Below are 16,505 nucleotides of genomic sequence, written 5' to 3' on the forward strand. Positions count from 1 at the left end.
CGGGGAGCGGAAGGACGTACACAATATTAAATTAAATTAATATATCTGTAAAAAAAATAAATAAAATATTAAGAAAAAGAAAAGAGAAAAATGGAAAAGCATGTGAATTTTGATCTTTTAAATTCTGAGTTTGAACAAAACAGAGAATTGCACATCTCTTTCTCCATCCTCATCCTTCTTCTTTTTCTTTTTAAACTATGTTCTCATTTTTGTTCGAGCGCAAACATGGTCAAAATTTAATAACTAAATCATTAAAATCGTTCGTAGAACAACATGAACATAGCTCAATAGCTCAATTTAGTAAGTAAATGAACAAAATGGGGAGTAAAGAATTGAAAAGGGAAATTTGATGAAATTGATTCAGTTTAAAAAGTGAGACAGTCAAAACTGTGAAATGGAAGAACGACAGAGTTTCGTTTCAAAGGTTCCATCTTTTATTTAGTTCCCAATTTCTCAGACATTCTTTTCTTTTCTTTCTTCGTTTTCCTCTTTTTCCTCTCATTTCCTTTCTTGCCTTTCACTCTCCTCCCTCACACACCACCATTTCCCATTTCTCTCCGCCCTCTTCTCCTTCTCTCCCACCTTTCCGCCTTCCATTTCCGCTCTCCGCCGCTCTCTCTCGCCGGAAAAAACATAAATGGCCTCTGCCCATTAATGCTTCTTCCCAAAATGCAAAACCCATCTTTCTTCTAAAGCAAAGAATCTTGAAAAGCAAAGGCAAATTTCTTCTTCATTTATATTGCCTCTCTCCCACTTCCGGTCACCGGAAACCGGCTGCCCTCTGTTCCAAGGTTTGGTTTCTCTGCTCTGTAAATAGATCTCATTTCTGGGATGTTTGTGATGTTTAGCTCTTGATTCAGCCATTGTTTTTCATGAATGTGTGTAAAAATTTGAGTCCTTATTGTACAGATTGAGACTACATGAAGTATATATCAGAGAAGGGATGGAATTGTATGATACCTCTCCATTTGAGGGGCGAATCGAGCTCTCACTTTTGCATCTTTTCGAAAAGGGCATCGAGATATGGTCCAGGGAACACTCCAGTTTATCTGAATGTGTATGACTTGACGACTGTGAATGGGTGTGTTTACTGGGCAGGGGTTGGCATATATCATTCTGGGATTCAAGGTTTGTTGGGTTGTTCTTGAATCGTGTGTTGTTTCGATGAATGATTGTTGTTGTTGTTGTTGTTGTTCCTGATTGTGTGTGTTTTTTTATGTGCTTTTACAGTTCATGGTGTGGAATATGCGTTTGGAGCTCATGAGTATCCGACGAGTGGTGTGTTTGAGGTTGAGCCTCGATGTTGTCCGGGGTTTAAGTTTAGGAAGTCAATTTTGATGGGTACCACTTGCTTGGATCCTGTTCAATTTCGAGAGTTCATGGAGCGTAATTCTGCCAATTACAATGGCGATATGTACCATTTGATTGTTAAGAACTGCAACCATTTTTGTGAGGATATTTGCTACAAGCTCACTGGGAAACACATACCCAAATGGGTGAATCGGCTTGCCAGAATAGGTAACTCAACATGCCTTTCACTTCTCCCCTCTTTCTCTTTTCCTAGGCTTCCTTCTAAAACGCGTCTACTTTTTCCGTGGTCTCTGTGTCTACTAGTAAAAGGAGGTCTCCATGTCTACTAGGGAGAGTTTTACACACACTTGGAATGTTTCGTTCTAGGGAGAGGTTTACATACTCATAAGGAATGTTTCGTTCTAGGGAGAGGTTATGCTTCGTTCTAGGAGGGAAAGGTTTGGTTTCCACACCCTTATAAAAAAATATAGAATCTCACAATCCACCCCTTGAGAGCACAAAGCCCTCGCTGACACACTACTCGGTGTCCGACTCTGATACCATTTGTAACAATCCAAGGCTAGATATTGTCTTCTTTTCCTGTTGGGCTTCGTTCAAGGTTTTAAAATGCCCCTAATAGGGAGAGGTTTCCACGCCCTTGTAAAGAATGCTTTGTTCCCCTCAAATGTACATATGCAGAAGATTCATTTTTTTATTTTGAACTGATATGCTGCGCCTATAGCCTTTCATTCTTGAGAATCACTGTTTACGTTCTATGTTGCAGGATATCTATGTAACTGCATGCTCCCCAAGGCTCTCAAGACTTCGACTGTTCCACACGACTCAAATTTCCAAGGATATGACAACGAAAAGAAACGATTACGAACGACTTTTGGTTGTTTCACGTCGATTTCAATGCATCAACGGGAAGTTTCAATGTCTTCATTGTTTCTTCACTCTCACTATAAAGGCTGTCTGCCACCATGGGAGCTCAAAGGGACGAGAAGTCGTTCGATGAAGGAACGCTGACAACAAACACTCCGCTTGCTTCTTTGCTGCCATTTTTTCGATCCAGGCGAGAGATTTCGCCTCGTTTTGGCAGAGAAGATTTGCAGCTGCAATATTTAGTTCCCGTAAGTTTTATAGTATTCATTGTGAATGTGGTAGCACCACAGCAGTTCATAGTAATTCAAACAGACTGCACAATTATTTTTTCTTGTATATTTAGCTTCTTCTGGTTTTATTATAAAGTTTGTTCTTTGGGGGAAAAGAAAGAATCCCTGTTTCGTGTTACTTCCAGTATTCGATTCGGCCTAAGGGTCGAAATTTGCTCACATCTTGCTAAAATGACTCGATAAAACTTAAAACTTGTAAATAATCTCTATAGTTCGATAAAATCTTCTTACCATAGACATTATTTGTGAGAGCTTTAGTTTGATAAGAACTAAATTTTACCTCCCATTTAACTAAATGGTTCCCTGAGATTTCTGTCACTTGGCCCAAAAAGCTTTTCAATTACACAATCATTGGAGCAACACGATCGGAGTGGCCATTGAGATAAAGGGTTTGACAAAATAAAGATAAAAGATGATAAAAGCTTTCCAATCTTGTGATGATGACAAAAAAAACAGTGAAACTAACAGAGATTTGTTTTACAAACTTGAAATATGTAAGGAAATAAATCATAGTGATTCCGTTCAGTAAATTTACATCCATAGTTGTAGAGACTCTGATAAAGAAAAAGAAGGGAGGCTCCAAAAACATACCTTATACTTCGAACAATCTGTCTTTAAACATAAATTAGAGGAAATACATACACAGATAAGAGTTTCAGTTCCCAGTCCAACTTCCATTTGAAACCAATACTGCAAACACACAACAAAGTTCCACCTGCATCACTAACGACTTCATGCTGCGTCGATGATGATCAGAAAGTCCTCTAAACACGTCGTCTTACCACAGAAGTTCGACAACCTTGCCGAGTCCGTGCTTTCAAATAATGTATCTGGTGCTTTACAATTCATGTAGAATCTACATGCAACGTGTGAAGAAAGTGTGCCCCACGTAACCTCCAGCCATGGCTCTTCGCACATTGGATTCGAACATCTTTGGGTTATCCCTCAAAACAGCAGCGGCATCGTGGTTGAGGGGGTCTTCATGATTTGGTTGCTGCAAAAATCGAAAAAATAAAAAGTTAGCAACTTCAAGGTTCAAATTTATTTTATTCTTTGAACTTGTTCTTATTCCATTTTGGTAATATTTTATTTCAGTTCCTAAACTTCCTATAAAACCCATTTTAGTCTTATGAGTAAACATTTACCTAGATAAATGTTTGAAGCAGCGAGTTTCACATTAGGTTCCAAAATAAGTTCACTTTCTTGGACATAATTAATGCAAAGTTAAAGAATTAGAACAAAACGATTGAAGACGTGTAAGGATTAAAACAAAGCAATTGAAAACTTAGGGACTAAAACAAATAAGTATGAAAATTGAATACTTTAATAGATTTTTTAAGCCTAATTTTGAAGGCATATAATTAGTACAATCATAAATACCGTGAAAAGATGAAATAATCCGTATATTATAGTGTTGATATTCAGAACGGGCTTCCAGTCCTCTCTTAAAATATTGAGACAAACATTTCCTTCCAAGTCGATATTAGGATGATACACCTGCAAGTCACACATGTTATCTATAAGCCTACTTTCAGAATAATTAAAAAACACAAAAGTAAATGAACAAGATCAGCATAGTTACCTTTGTCTTGCACTTCACTTTTGGTGGCTCGTGAGGGTAGACAGGGGAAACTTGGAAAGAGAAGAGAAATGTACCACCTCTGTTAACACAAAATCAAGGGACTTTTAATGTTCATTACAAGGGAACAGCTACTCTGGGTGGAAGGGAGGAACAAATATCTTAACAAAGAAATGATGATTAAACCCTGAAAAAAGCAATTTTTCAATACACAGCTTAAATGCATTTGAACCAAGTCCAATGCAAAGTTCTATTGATACCTCATTGATGGAAATGATATGACATCCATCCATGTCTGAGATTCGCGAAGTGTAATGTCTTACCCGTACATTTCAACTTAAGAAGTATATTGCAACTAAATTGAAAAACAATATTTTCAAGAGACTACTTACAGATAATATCCTTCATCAGGATGAATAGTGACCTCAAAGTTCATCAACTCATCCTTGCCATTAGGAAAGGATATACTACACGTTTTTGGCAGGTTCAGTTCACTGATATCTACAATTAAAACAACACGAGCACATAGCCATATTATTCCGTAGTGAATGGAAAATTGATTAATGCTTATATCATATTTATATCTACATACATGGGATAAGAGACATATCACTAAGCAAAGAAAGCAAAACTCAAGAAGATAAAAAGCATCTTACGCTCAAAGCCACATAGGTTAAAAAAGATATTCCAGTTTTCTTTAATACATAAACTACTAAACAAAAATAGTTAAAAAAAAATGATAATAATAATAAAAAATAAAAAACTTCTAGATTGTACGTCAAGATGAAACTATGAAGAAACCAGAGCTTTGACTGCATTATGACACAAGATACGGCCCGCTCAAGGATATCTCTAAACTCATTCAGCTGATAATTGTAAATTCTAGACTGATAGGAGATTTAAAATAGATGTTTCACCAGGAATGAGGATAGCTGGGACTGGACCAAAAGATGATCTATGTCTTCATGGCCTTGCATGCAATATCATATTTAAAATTAAGAAAATCCATAAAACAAACCTGATCCGAACATTAGTGAAGACTATGGATGCAATAAATACAACAAACCAAACAGGTTTCCCGAAAAATAGCTCTAGCATTAACAATCTACAAACCACATAACTTATGGCTTCAAGGCAAAAGTTGTTCACAGAAGATGAAAATGAAAATGAAGTAACTAGGCTCTACCTTTTTGAAGACGCAATTCTCCTGCAGTTTGCTTCTTGACAGGAGGTTTTCCATCGGCATTTTTTGCGATCTCTCTCTGCTTTTCCTTCACTTTAAAAAGCTTAATCATCGTTCCTGCAGGGTACTGTATAAATAGGGATATCAAATTTGGAGCACTGCCAGATCAAAGTATTCCAAAAAGCTTTTTGTCAAAAAGTAGAAGACATGGGTACTGGATAAAATTGAGAATAATAAATTCAGCCAATTGAGTAGTAGAATTCCTATATATATATACACATATATCAAGACCCAACAACTAAATATTTACACTAATCTCAATCAAATTATAAAACTGCAGATAATAAAACGTTTTTTTCTTCTTAACTGCCACTTCAAAGGCAGTAAATTTGAATAGCAAAGACAGTACAGGGTGGTTATTAACAATAAATTCAACTGTACCATATAACAACACAACGAATGAACTGAAATCAAATTACAACACTGCAGATTACAAAAATGAATCATCGGTTGCCATTTCAAAAACCGTAAATCGAAACAGCAAGGACTTGAGGTCTAACAACATTCAAATCAGTTATTAATGACAATAACACCGTGGAAGAAGCAAAATCGACATTCCTAAATAAAGAAGAATATTGCACTAACAATTGCTAAAACAAACCCCAAAGTTCCCTAGAAAAATTCCCACGCATTTTCCAGCCAGCATGCCACATCTATTCCTAGTACATCGTTGCATAGCCATCGAATCAAGAATCAACTGGATCACAATAACTGATCGGGATAGCAAATACTAGATATCCAGCGCCATGTGCCAGCAAACTCAATTACAAAGCAAACAAACAGAACAGAACAGAAGAGAACAAAGCGTAAACTCGTTAATTACTTTCCAATCGTCAAATAGACGACGCAGAAGAGTTGAGCGATCAAAGCAATGAAAACAAAAATCAGAAACATCCGCATAGAACATTATCCAACACCATAAAAAATCACAAAAAAAAAAAAAAAAATCAATTATAAAAAAAAAACCACAGCAATCAGGTTCTCATAACAACGCAGCAATACCTAATGATGCAAGGCGTAATCAAGATACGCTTCATTCGACACGCATAAAACACTAACACAAAATCAATGAAGCTCCAACCCTGGATCAATCCATCAATCAATCGAGAATGAAAAAGAAAATGAAAGCAAGCTGAAACAGAAATGGAGCCGATCGCAGCAGAAAGAAAACAAAAGAACAGAGAGGAGACTAAAGCTTGCCTGGATTCGAACGAGTAGACACCAATTCTCGAAAGGATAAAGCTGAAGCAGAGGTTGGGAGGAAAGAAAGCGTGTAGAAAGTGGGAGAGAACGGAGGAAGATGGGTTTGATTCAGAGCTCTTTCTCTCTCTCTCTCTCTCTCTCTTCCTCTGTGAAATTATCGTCGTACGCTTTCCAGGGCCAAATTCGGATCCCTTCGCTTTCGAGCTTCCACTGAGGACCGGCGTCATCCACACCACGTCAAAAACTTACTTCACCTTCCTTCCAGGTAGCCTATCAGAAAGCGCCACGTAGGTATGGTGAGTGACAGCTCGGTCGACTCACTGTGGCATTGCGTCGTTTCTGTGGAGGAGGGACCAGAGTAAAGGGAAGCTATCTCCTGTTTCGTGACTCACGTCTGTCGTTCTGCACCCCTACCATTATTATCTGAAAATATTATTGAATATTTTCTAAAAATTTATTATATTATCTAGATAATTAACTATTGTTAAAATAAATTAAACTAAATAAGTATTTTATTATTTAATATTTTTTTGTTAAATTAAATTAAAAAAATGGATTGTTATCGAAATTATTATTACTTAATTTATTTTTATTAAGTCAAATTATTAAAATAATTTTAATTAAGTGTATTATAAATATTTATTTAACCGTTAATATGCAAGTAATCATACTTATTATATAGTTAATCAAGTGTCTTATCCGGCATAATGAAACCATAGTATCACAATATACACGAGTCAATAAAACAAATAAATAATCCACAAATTAAATGTTAATTATACATCATACTATCCATCCAACTTAGTCCAAAGACATTCCAACAAGAACCTCGTTCACATGTTGGCCTAAGTCGAAATAACTAAATTTCTTGAATCAATATTGGTTTGATTCCGCTCATTAACTAAATTCCTTGAATCAATATTGGTTTGATTTTGCCCATTGAGGTTTGGTTCCACCTATGACATTCTACGGCATCTTAGTTAGACATAATCAAAATACCAACTTCATCTAATCTCTTTAATTGATCCAACTTGGCTTTAACTCGGGGTCTTAATGACCTCAAACGCTTCCAATTATGTCAAAATAGCTCCTAGATGATCCAAAATAGTAGGACAGTGTTCAAAATGCCAATTAGAATTGTTATGCTAAGTCAAGCTAAGGGAAAAGCCGAAAAATGACTCGAAAACACGAGCAGAGGAGGCAACTAAGCTAAGTTGATGACGACGAAGTCACATGCACTAGACGGCTTGGGAGATGCTTGGGTTGTGCGCTTGCTTTAGCTCAAGCTTGAGCAATGGGGCGCACGTTCATGTCTACGCCGATCGTGAGAAGATTGTGACTAGGGTGAGCATGAGCTGATGGCTTGTTTGTTCGAGTCTGGGCCAAGCTGGAGATAATGGGTCGGGTGCTTGCATCTAGAGTAAATTGCACTAATCGAGTTAGGTTGAATTAGCCGAGTTAAGTTGAATTAGGTGGTTGATGGGTTGATTTGTTAATATTTATACAAAGATCGAACACTAAAATAGTTTTTTTTTTTTTTTTTTTTCATTTCATTTCTAATATAACTATCAAATTAGAAAGTTTGATGGGCGACCACGGTTGATTAAGAGTTTTGTTTAATAATTATCTGAATTTGATAGTAGTTATAAATCCATGATCATTCCCTAAATTAGGGAAACACCTCCTCTCGAATAAAGTACGCATCTCTTTAATCGAGGCTATTTTTACTATGCCTTCGACACCTTCCCTTAATCGAATTAATCGAGGCTTGTCTCCTTTTTTTTTTTTAGGATATTTTTACTATGCCTTCGACACCTCCCCTTAATCGAGTTAATCAAGGCTCGTCTCTTTTTTTTTTTTTTGGAGTCCTTTGTTCGACATTTGAGGATTTATCAATCTATTGGCACGATTAAGTTTAGGACATGGCTCTGATACCATATTAGACGAATACGACTCTCTACAATGATATGATATTGTCCACTTTGAACATAAGTGGTCATGACTTTGCTTTGGGTTTTCCCAAAAGGTGTTAGACCAATGAAGATAGTATTCTTTGATTATAAACTTACGATCATTCCCTAAATTAGCCTATGCGGAACTTTCATCATCCAACAAATTCAAAGAAGAAAGAGAAGAATAGATGGTTGTGTTAGCCCACCCTCTCCTCAATCTTGGCCTGAGGTTGAGGCTAAGGCTACAATCAGTCTCCTAAGAATGCATCGGGTACAACTCCGTTCCATCAAGTTTGGTTCACTACTTTCTTTGTCGTACCTACAATCTTGCTACACCAAAATTAAGTATCCGAGCTAATAGGGTAAATACCACACCATGTGCAATTCCTTTATCTTTGGTAAAGATACGTTCTTCTTTTTTCGTGAATAACTCACATAATGTCACTTTTAATTAATTTATTCGCAACAAACTAATAGTACAGTCTTAATTAATCTTCATTTATTATGTTACCATAGTGAACAAAAATGTTCGGTTACAAAACGTTGAAATTTGTTCGATGAAATACGGGTTTTTATGTATGTTCCACATTTCGGTATTTTTCGTGTAGATTGGTTGGAATTTATTGTTTTTTGGTAATTACTAAAAAAAAACAAATAATCCAACAAACAAAAACGAGTAAAGGTTTATTATTTAAAGTGGAATTTATTATAATGGATTCATTTCACGTCAACTACGAGACATCCTTTAGAGTTCTGTCTCAAATTTAAGGTTTCTCTCTTGTTCTTCGTTGTTGTTTGTGTTAAGGATAGTTAACCGTTTATTTTTTTATTCTCTAATATTTCTTAATATAATTTTCATTTTATTTTACGAATTCCATGCATGCGTTACATGCATACGTGATAATACTTTGGATGAATAATTAATTAATTATTGTTTTTTTGTTAATATTTAAGGGAGAATGAAGAACATGGGGGACAAGAAGCACAAAGTCGTGTTCGTTATGGGCTGTACTGCTTCTGGAAAATCAAAACTCTCCGTCAACCTGGCCGCTTACTTCCCGTCGGAGATCATCAACTCCGACAAGATTCAGTTTTACAAAGGCCTTGACATAATCACCAACAAGATCACTGACTCGGAACGCCACGGCGTTCCTCACCATCTCCTCGGCGTAATTGAGGATCCCGAGGCAGATTTGACGGTGGATGACTATTGTCGCTATGTCGAAGGGTCAATTTACGAGATTATCGGACGCGGACGTCTTCCAATCATTGTCGGAGGATCGAATAACTATATTGAAGCATTGGTTGAGAATCCGAATACGAATTTCCATTCGAGATTCGATTGTTGCTTTATTTGGGTTGTTGTTTTGCTTCCCGTTCTTTATAAGTACATTGCAAAACGAGTCGATCAAATGGTGGAAGAAGGGCTGGTAGACGAGGCTCGCGAGATGTTCGTTCCTAACGCCGACTATAGCCGTGGAATCCGCCGTGCGATCGGTGCTCTGGAGTTGGATAAGTACTTCAAAACGGAGAAAAACGGCGAACAATTGTATAAAGATGATTTACTTAAATTGGCGATTCAAGAAATTAAGGACAATACATGCAAACTCGCATCATGTCAGTTTCAAAAACTTCATCGGCTACGAGACGAGCTCGGGTGGAAATTACACCAGGTCGACGCCACGGCGGTGTTCGAGAAGAGCGGAGAAGAGGCGGCGAATGAATGGATGAATGCGATTGTGAAACCGAGCAGAGCGATCGTCGGGGACTTCCTCGAGGAAAATTGGTCGAAAACAAATATGAAGAGGAGGATGAGAATTGGGGTGTTGTCTGCGTTGGTGGCTGTGGGTGTAGGCTTGATGGTGATCTGGATTCGCAATGGAAACTGGAATGGGGTTTGAAGATATTAATATCACTTTGGTTAACGTTAATTTTAATTGTATAGTTATGTCACGTCAACTACGAAATGAAATCATGTATACGATTCCGTGGCCTGCTCACGAAATTTTAAGGAAACCTTTTTGTACCACTGTATCAAATAAACCCTAATCGAATCAAATAAATTACAAAGAAAATGGAAAGAACAATAAATAGATACAAGATATTTGTCTACTATAGTACGATAGCTATGTTAAACCCTAATGGAAACATAAATATCATACAATTATATGAGTTGGACGCATAATCACGCGGGGTGATAACTAATTAAAAATATTAAATGAAACTTGTAATTTTTTTTAATTAAGAATTTTGTCTCGATTCACATGTTTTTGATGATATCGTGATGTCTTGTCTTAATCAACGATTTAAATTAGTCGTTTTTGTCGAAGTTGATCAACTTGAATGTTCATGCATTATCTTATTGATGGCTACTAGCTTGGTATTAAATTTGTTAGATTTTGCAATAAATGGTCAACCATAGACTCGGCGAACAGTTGATGGACCCGATAGGGTTAGAACCAGAGAAGAAGTAGAGGGCTAGCAACCCTTTAGAAATTTTTCTGAGCCACAAAACTTAATAGTTGTTTTAAGATAGTCTATGAATACAGTTATCATTCGATTAGAGCCACCGAGTAGGTTGTGTACTTGCCATGGATTCAACCCACATGGTTGGCTTAAAGTTAAAGCATAGGTTATAATTTTATGATTTAGAGTGTGATACATATCATGTTACATGATTCAGAGTCTGCAAGTAGGTTGCTTACCGAGTATTTTGTACTCATTCTAGTTTTTACATGTTTTTTAAGTAACAACTAGATGCTGAACGGGGACAAAGATGGTCTTAGAGCGAGAGCTGTAAAGGGATAACTTAGGTCTGAAGCCTCGGTCAGTCTTGTGTCTTTTTTTATTTGAGTTCTAGTTTGAAAGTTTAATGAAACATCTATTGTTGATCCAACGTTGCACACTGATCGATTGCTTGCTGCACAATAAACATCGAGTCTTAGGGAGCTCCTACTCATACTCAAACGCCATAAAACTATGTTTACACTTGCCTAGACCAACGTTTAGGCTCTACTATTCTATATTTGATTAATTTAACATTTCAATTGGCCAACTTCGAACTTTTCTATATTAGCCTAACAAAGCTCTCTCTCGCTTGCTAGTCTTTTAAACCTTGCTAACTAGACTAAGATGTAGCTAAATTTAGGGTATCTAGATAACTGTGTTCTAGTCTTATGTGATAGATAATTACTAGGGTAGTCGATCTAGCTCTAATAGGCTCACAATGTGAATGTAAAACACAAGAGGGAGCAACCCTCGTGTACGTCGACTCTATGTGGTCCCTTGTCTTGCTTTGACGAGATCACAATTAGGAAATAACCTAAGACTCTAACCACACCCATATAGTGTACGTACTGCACTAATTGATTCATATACGTCATACTAAGACAGAAGGTATAGATGTGGTCCCCATCACTAGTGACAAGTCTCACATTAAGGATTGACCGATAATCTTCTCATAGTACCACAATCGTACAATTATACGACATACAAATAATATAATACGCAATCAAACCCTTATTAAACTCATGTTTCACTCTGCTGGTAAGCTAATAAGTAAATCATAATTACTTAATTGATCATAAATTCTACTCATTTAACTATACTTAAAAGCATATTATTATTGGTTACTGCTAGCTCGAGTGGAGGCTTTACTTAGCGATCCAAATAGCTACTGACACATGTTGGTGATCTTTTTAGACATTAAAAACGCTCCTAACTTGCTCTAATTTCTCTCAAATTCCTACCCAATGTCTTACAATAAGAGAAATCAGGAATATCATTAAAATTGAATCGAAAAACGAGCAAACAAACCTTCTTAGTCATCCATAGTTTTAATTTTATAAAGCTTTAAAAATTCTCTACTCTTAAGTATATGATTATGACGATCTCCGAATTATATATATATATATATGTATATGTATATATACGTGTGTAGTCACATATACGTGTATATATATACACGTGTGCTTGGGATGACGTAGGGAGTAGGTGATGGGTGACGTTAACATCCCCGAGAATGAGGGCATTTAATTGAATGGGAACGCGTGGATAGCACGCGCCACAGAGTGACGTGAGGAGAAAGCGATTAACTTGGTTGAAAGCGAAAAGGCAATTAATTAATTAATTAATTATTAATTACACTTTCTTCTGCCGTTTCCATCATTCGTTACACCCTTTTATTTCCCTCCCATTTCTTTATTTTACGAAAATTAAAAAAAAAATTAACCTACTAATCATTTAGATAAAAACATTAATAAAAATGAATCCCAAAGTTTAATATCATAGTTTAAATCTATTACTCGTCGTTTTAACAATATTTTTTAAAAACAACATAGTATGTACTAAAAAACATCATATAAAGTATATAAAAAGAGTAGTTTAATATCAATATCACTAGTCTTCTCTGCTTCCTTTGTTAATTAAGATAGTGATAGAGTCATCGTTAATCGTGGGACCTATAAAACGAGCATACTCTTTTCAGGCATTAGGGAAAGAGTCTCCACAGTGGGACCCAAAAATGGAGTCTCTCTCTCATAATATTAACCACATTTGGCTTGGTTTGGTTGCTTTGCTTGCGGCTACTTGTTTAAGCACAAGAAGCTTCTGCCTCCCCTTGTCTCTCGCTTTTGAAATTCTCTTTTCTTGCCTCTCAATTCTCCGTCTTCAAATTTTTGGAAGTGTTATGCTCTAAGGAACACTTTCCGTGTGGATTGAACAAGTTTCTGTGTTTCCGCGTCCCTATTTAACCAAAACCCTCCTCTATTTCTTCATCGATTTCTCTCTCAATCGCTTTCCATTCTCCAATCCCTTTCTGGGTCTTCGTCCTTTCTTACTTTTCTCAAAACCCTTTTGAAATCTTCCAACATTTCTCTCAATTTCCCTCCAAACCCTCTTTCGATTCCACACCTATGGGAGCCCATATCACCAAAAGGGCTTACAAAACAGAGCTGAGTTCTTATGAGGCAGCTTGCAAGGCCGATGCCGATCTACAATCGTTCGATTCCATGCTCCAATCTCGAACCCATCAAGCCATCAACACAATCGCCGTTGGCGTTGAGGTTAGAGCGCTTTCCTTTGATTCTCTTAAAGAAATTACAGAGTGTTTGTTGGAAATGAATCAAGAAGTTGTTAAGGTAATTTTGGGTTGCAAGAAAGATATATGGAAGAATCATGAGTTGTTTGAATTGGTTGAGGAGTATTTTGAGAATAGTTTGCAGTCTTTGGATTTCTGTACTGAGCTAGAGAAGTGTTTGAAAAGAGCTCGTGATAGCCATCTTCTTGTTTCAATGGCGATTCAACACTTTGAAGGTGGAAATGGATATGTCAAAACTCTACAAGAGTTGAAGAATTTCAAGGCTGTTGGTGACCCTTTTACAGATGAGTTCTTCCAAATATTCAACTCTGTTTTTAGGCAACAAATTGGATTGCTTGAGAAACTACAGATTAGGAAGAACAAGCTTGACAAGAAGCTCAAGTCATTGAGTTCTTGGAGGAAGGTATCCAGCATAATCTTTGTAGCCACTTTTGCCACTGTTTTGATATGCTCAATTGTGGCAGCTGCGGTGGCTGCTCCGCCGGTTGCAGCAGCGATGGCAGCAGCTTCATCGATTCCGGTGGGGTCGATGGGGAAATGGATCGACTCGCTATGGAAGAACTACGAGGTGGCAGTGAGGGGGCAAAAGGAGGTGATGAGCTCAATGCAAGTGGGAACATATGTAGCCATTAAGGACATGGAGAACATAAGAGTGCTTATTGAGAAGCTGAGAGTGGAGATGGAATCAGTGTTTGAGAAAGCAGATTTAGCGATGGAAGAGGAGGAAGCTGGCGTGAAGCTTGGGGTGGAAGAGATGAAGAAGACATTGGGGAAGTTCATGAAGAATGTGGAGGACTTGGGGGTACATGCTGATACATGCAGCAGAGACATCAGAAGGGCTAGGACAGTGGTTTTACAAAGGATCATAACACATCCTATGTAACTATTTCATGTTTTGGTAAATATTGGCCTGAATTCAATGCATTATTTCATTTTAAAATTGGGAAACTTTGGTGTTCACTTATTGTTTTAGAGATTTATGTTTCAAAAGTGTTATTGTTTATTAAGTTTTGGATTCTATGCTATTAGTATTGTATATATTTTTCGTGTTATTCCCATCGCATTAGTATATATTCTTTCTTGGGGAGAGATATATACGGTAGATAGTTAGTTATATACGGTGAATGATTATATCGGCTAAAATTATGAACCATATATACCTTTCGGTAGATTTGAAAACGTACTTTCATGCATTTGGTTATATTACAGTATGTATGTATATGAAGTCATCAATATAAACCTTTAGTTAAATGTTCTTTTTTGTATTTTCTCTCTCTTATTCTTTGTGTTCATCTAGATCGTGTGTTGTTGTGCGATCCTAATAACTGGTATTAGAGCTAAGCAAAGATTCACCACGATCTGTAAAGATGGAAAGTTCAAAGATTGGAATTGAGAAGTTCGATGGATTTGATTTTGGTTTCTGGAAGATGTAGATTGAAAATTATCTGTACTAGAAAAATCTTCACGAACCCCTGTTAAGGATGGAGATGGATACATGACTAGGAAGCTCAAGGATCGACAAGCTTTAACATTGATCCAATTGACACTGTCCAGAAACGTGGCATTCAACATTGTTAAGGAGAAGACAACATTGAATTTATTAAAGGTGTTGTAAAATATGTAAAAACTAGAGAGAAAGTAGAATTGCAAATCTAGAGATGATGATGATTTTGTAAATTCAACCGAAGACGATGCTTTAATTCTTAGTGTGGACAGCCCGATTGAATCCTAGATTTTGGATTCAGGTGCATCGTTCACTCATCTCCAAGTAAGAAATTGTTTCGAAATTTTAAATCAAAAAATTTTGGGGAAGGTGTATGTTGGTGACAATAAATCCTTGGAGATTGAAGGGAAGGGGATGTAAGCATACGAACTCCACTAGATAGCTATTAGTCAGTTGGATAACACAAGTTATGCATCAGAGTTTGGGAAGAGTTCCTGAAAGATTGTGAAGGGTGCCATGGTATTAGCACGTGGCACAAAATCTGGAACTCTATACACCTCTGTAGGGTGTATAAACATGGTTGCTGAGAGAGTGCTTCTCATTCAAGTTTATGACACAATAGTCTTGAACATATGAGTGTCAAAGGAATGAAGATGTTGGCTGTGAAATGAGTTTTAGAAGGCCTAAAATCTGTTGATACAAGCCTTTGTGAGAGTTGCGTTATGGGCAAACAAAGACGAATTAGCTTCACAAAAGCTACTAGAGAATTGAAGAAAGTGCGGTTGGAAATAGTGCATACAGACGTTTAGGGATCATCTCGAGTTCCATCACTTAATGGTTTATTTCCTGAAACATGAGTCAAATGTGTTTGCCACTTTCAAGAAGTGGAAAGCTGAAGTTCAAAATCAATCCAGCTTGAAAATCAATTGTCGAGTTAGCTTCACAAAGATCAATTGTCCATACTCGCACGTGTAGACCATGTTTAGGACAGTAAATACGCATTCAATTAGCCTGTTTAGGATAACCGCCTAAGGAATATAGATCGATACGATAGGTCATACTCATAATTGTGTGTGTTTACCTAGAACCCCAATCGTAGGATCACTTACTGAATATTTTTTAAAATACTAAGCCCAATGGTACTTCTATTTCAAGTAAAAGTATCCCTCTACTGGTGATGATTGCATTGTAATTGAGGACCATGACACATATATAAGGTAGTTGTACATAATTATTTTCTTAGACTTAGGCTAGAATATGGTGTTTTTAAGTTAGAATACTCAAGCCCAATCGTAGGATCACTTACTGAATATCTACGTACTGAATATCTAGTACTTTCTGCAGAGTATCTGAAGTCATCAAAACCTTTAGCCAATATTCATTTTTATATTCATCTAAATTGTGTGCATCGTTATGCAATCTATATATCTTAGTTTGGCTCTGTGGAGAGAGAGAGAGAGAGAGAGAAAAAAAAAAAAAAAAAAAAAAAAAAAAAAAAAAAAAAAAAAAAAAAAAAAAAAA

At 36.7% G+C, this 16,505-nt stretch overlaps 4 protein-coding genes across 5 annotated transcripts; 3 read left to right on the plus strand and 1 right to left on the minus strand.

Annotated features, from left to right (window-relative positions):
• The first annotated feature begins 468 nt into the window (after window positions 1-468).
• LOC111437786 (deSI-like protein At4g17486) lies at window positions 469-2,550 on the plus strand. The gene is made up of 4 exons (XM_023075854.1): window positions 469-791; window positions 908-1,128; window positions 1,231-1,518; window positions 2,075-2,550. Exons 2-4 carry the CDS (start codon window positions 921-923, stop codon window positions 2,317-2,319), a joined length of 741 nt encoding a protein of 246 aa, XP_022931622.1. The 5' UTR covers window positions 469-791; window positions 908-920; the 3' UTR covers window positions 2,320-2,550.
• Window positions 2,551-2,936: 386 nt separating this feature from the next.
• LOC111437787 (NEDD8-conjugating enzyme Ubc12-like) lies at window positions 2,937-6,686 on the minus strand. 2 transcript variants are annotated; one of them, XM_023075855.1, is made up of 6 exons: window positions 6,488-6,686; window positions 5,231-5,354; window positions 4,437-4,545; window positions 4,048-4,126; window positions 3,846-3,962; window positions 2,937-3,459 (listed from the first exon to the last, which is right to left on the minus strand). In XM_023075855.1, exons 2-6 carry the CDS (start codon window positions 5,337-5,339, stop codon window positions 3,322-3,324), a joined length of 552 nt encoding a protein of 183 aa, XP_022931623.1. In that variant the 5' UTR covers window positions 5,340-5,354; window positions 6,488-6,686; the 3' UTR covers window positions 2,937-3,321. The 2 variants fall into 2 exon arrangements, with proteins under 2 accessions (XP_022931623.1, XP_022931625.1); XM_023075857.1 differs by lacking the exon at window positions 6,488-6,686 and adding an exon at window positions 6,290-6,375.
• A 2,724-nt stretch (window positions 6,687-9,410) lies between these two features.
• Window positions 9,411-10,343, plus strand: LOC111437772 (adenylate isopentenyltransferase 5, chloroplastic-like). The gene has a single exon (XM_023075837.1). It carries the CDS (start codon window positions 9,411-9,413, stop codon window positions 10,341-10,343), a length of 933 nt encoding a protein of 310 aa, XP_022931605.1.
• A 2,691-nt stretch (window positions 10,344-13,034) lies between these two features.
• LOC111437788 (UPF0496 protein At4g34320-like) lies at window positions 13,035-14,585 on the plus strand. The gene has a single exon (XM_023075858.1). The coding sequence runs from the start codon at window positions 13,356-13,358 to the stop codon at window positions 14,421-14,423; it is 1,068 nt and encodes a 355-aa protein (XP_022931626.1). The 5' UTR covers window positions 13,035-13,355; the 3' UTR covers window positions 14,424-14,585.
• Window positions 14,586-16,505: the final 1,920 nt, after the last annotated feature.

This window comes from Cucurbita moschata, unplaced genomic scaffold (genome assembly GCF_002738365.1).
Source record: "Cucurbita moschata cultivar Rifu unplaced genomic scaffold, Cmos_1.0 Cmo_Scf00066, whole genome shotgun sequence".
Taxonomy (NCBI): domain Eukaryota; kingdom Viridiplantae; phylum Streptophyta; class Magnoliopsida; order Cucurbitales; family Cucurbitaceae; genus Cucurbita; species Cucurbita moschata.

Excerpts from the sequence above, each read along its gene's own strand:
- LOC111437787 (XM_023075855.1), bottom strand. The coding sequence starts at position 5,339 with ATGATTAAGCTTTTTAAAGTGAAGGAAAAGCAGAGAGAGATCGCAAAA. Across the intron at positions 4,546-5,230 it reads AGAATTGCGTCTTCAAAAAG|ATATCAGTGAACTGAACCTG; the intron begins GTAGAGCCTAGT and ends TTTTAATTGTAG. Across the intron at positions 4,127-4,436 it reads CCTGATGAAGGATATTATCT|AGGTGGTACATTTCTCTTCT; the intron begins GTAAGTAGTCTC and ends TTGTGTTAACAG.
- LOC111437772 (XM_023075837.1), top strand. The coding sequence starts at position 9,411 with ATGGGGGACAAGAAGCACAAAGTCGTGTTCGTTATGGGCTGTACTGCT.
- LOC111437788 (XM_023075858.1), top strand. The coding sequence starts at position 13,356 with ATGGGAGCCCATATCACCAAAAGGGCTTACAAAACAGAGCTGAGTTCT.
- LOC111437786 (XM_023075854.1), top strand. The coding sequence starts at position 921 with ATGAAGTATATATCAGAGAAGGGATGGAATTGTATGATACCTCTCCAT. Across the intron at positions 1,129-1,230 it reads ATATCATTCTGGGATTCAAG|TTCATGGTGTGGAATATGCG; the intron begins GTTTGTTGGGTT and ends GTGCTTTTACAG. Across the intron at positions 1,519-2,074 it reads GAATCGGCTTGCCAGAATAG|GATATCTATGTAACTGCATG; the intron begins GTAACTCAACAT and ends TCTATGTTGCAG.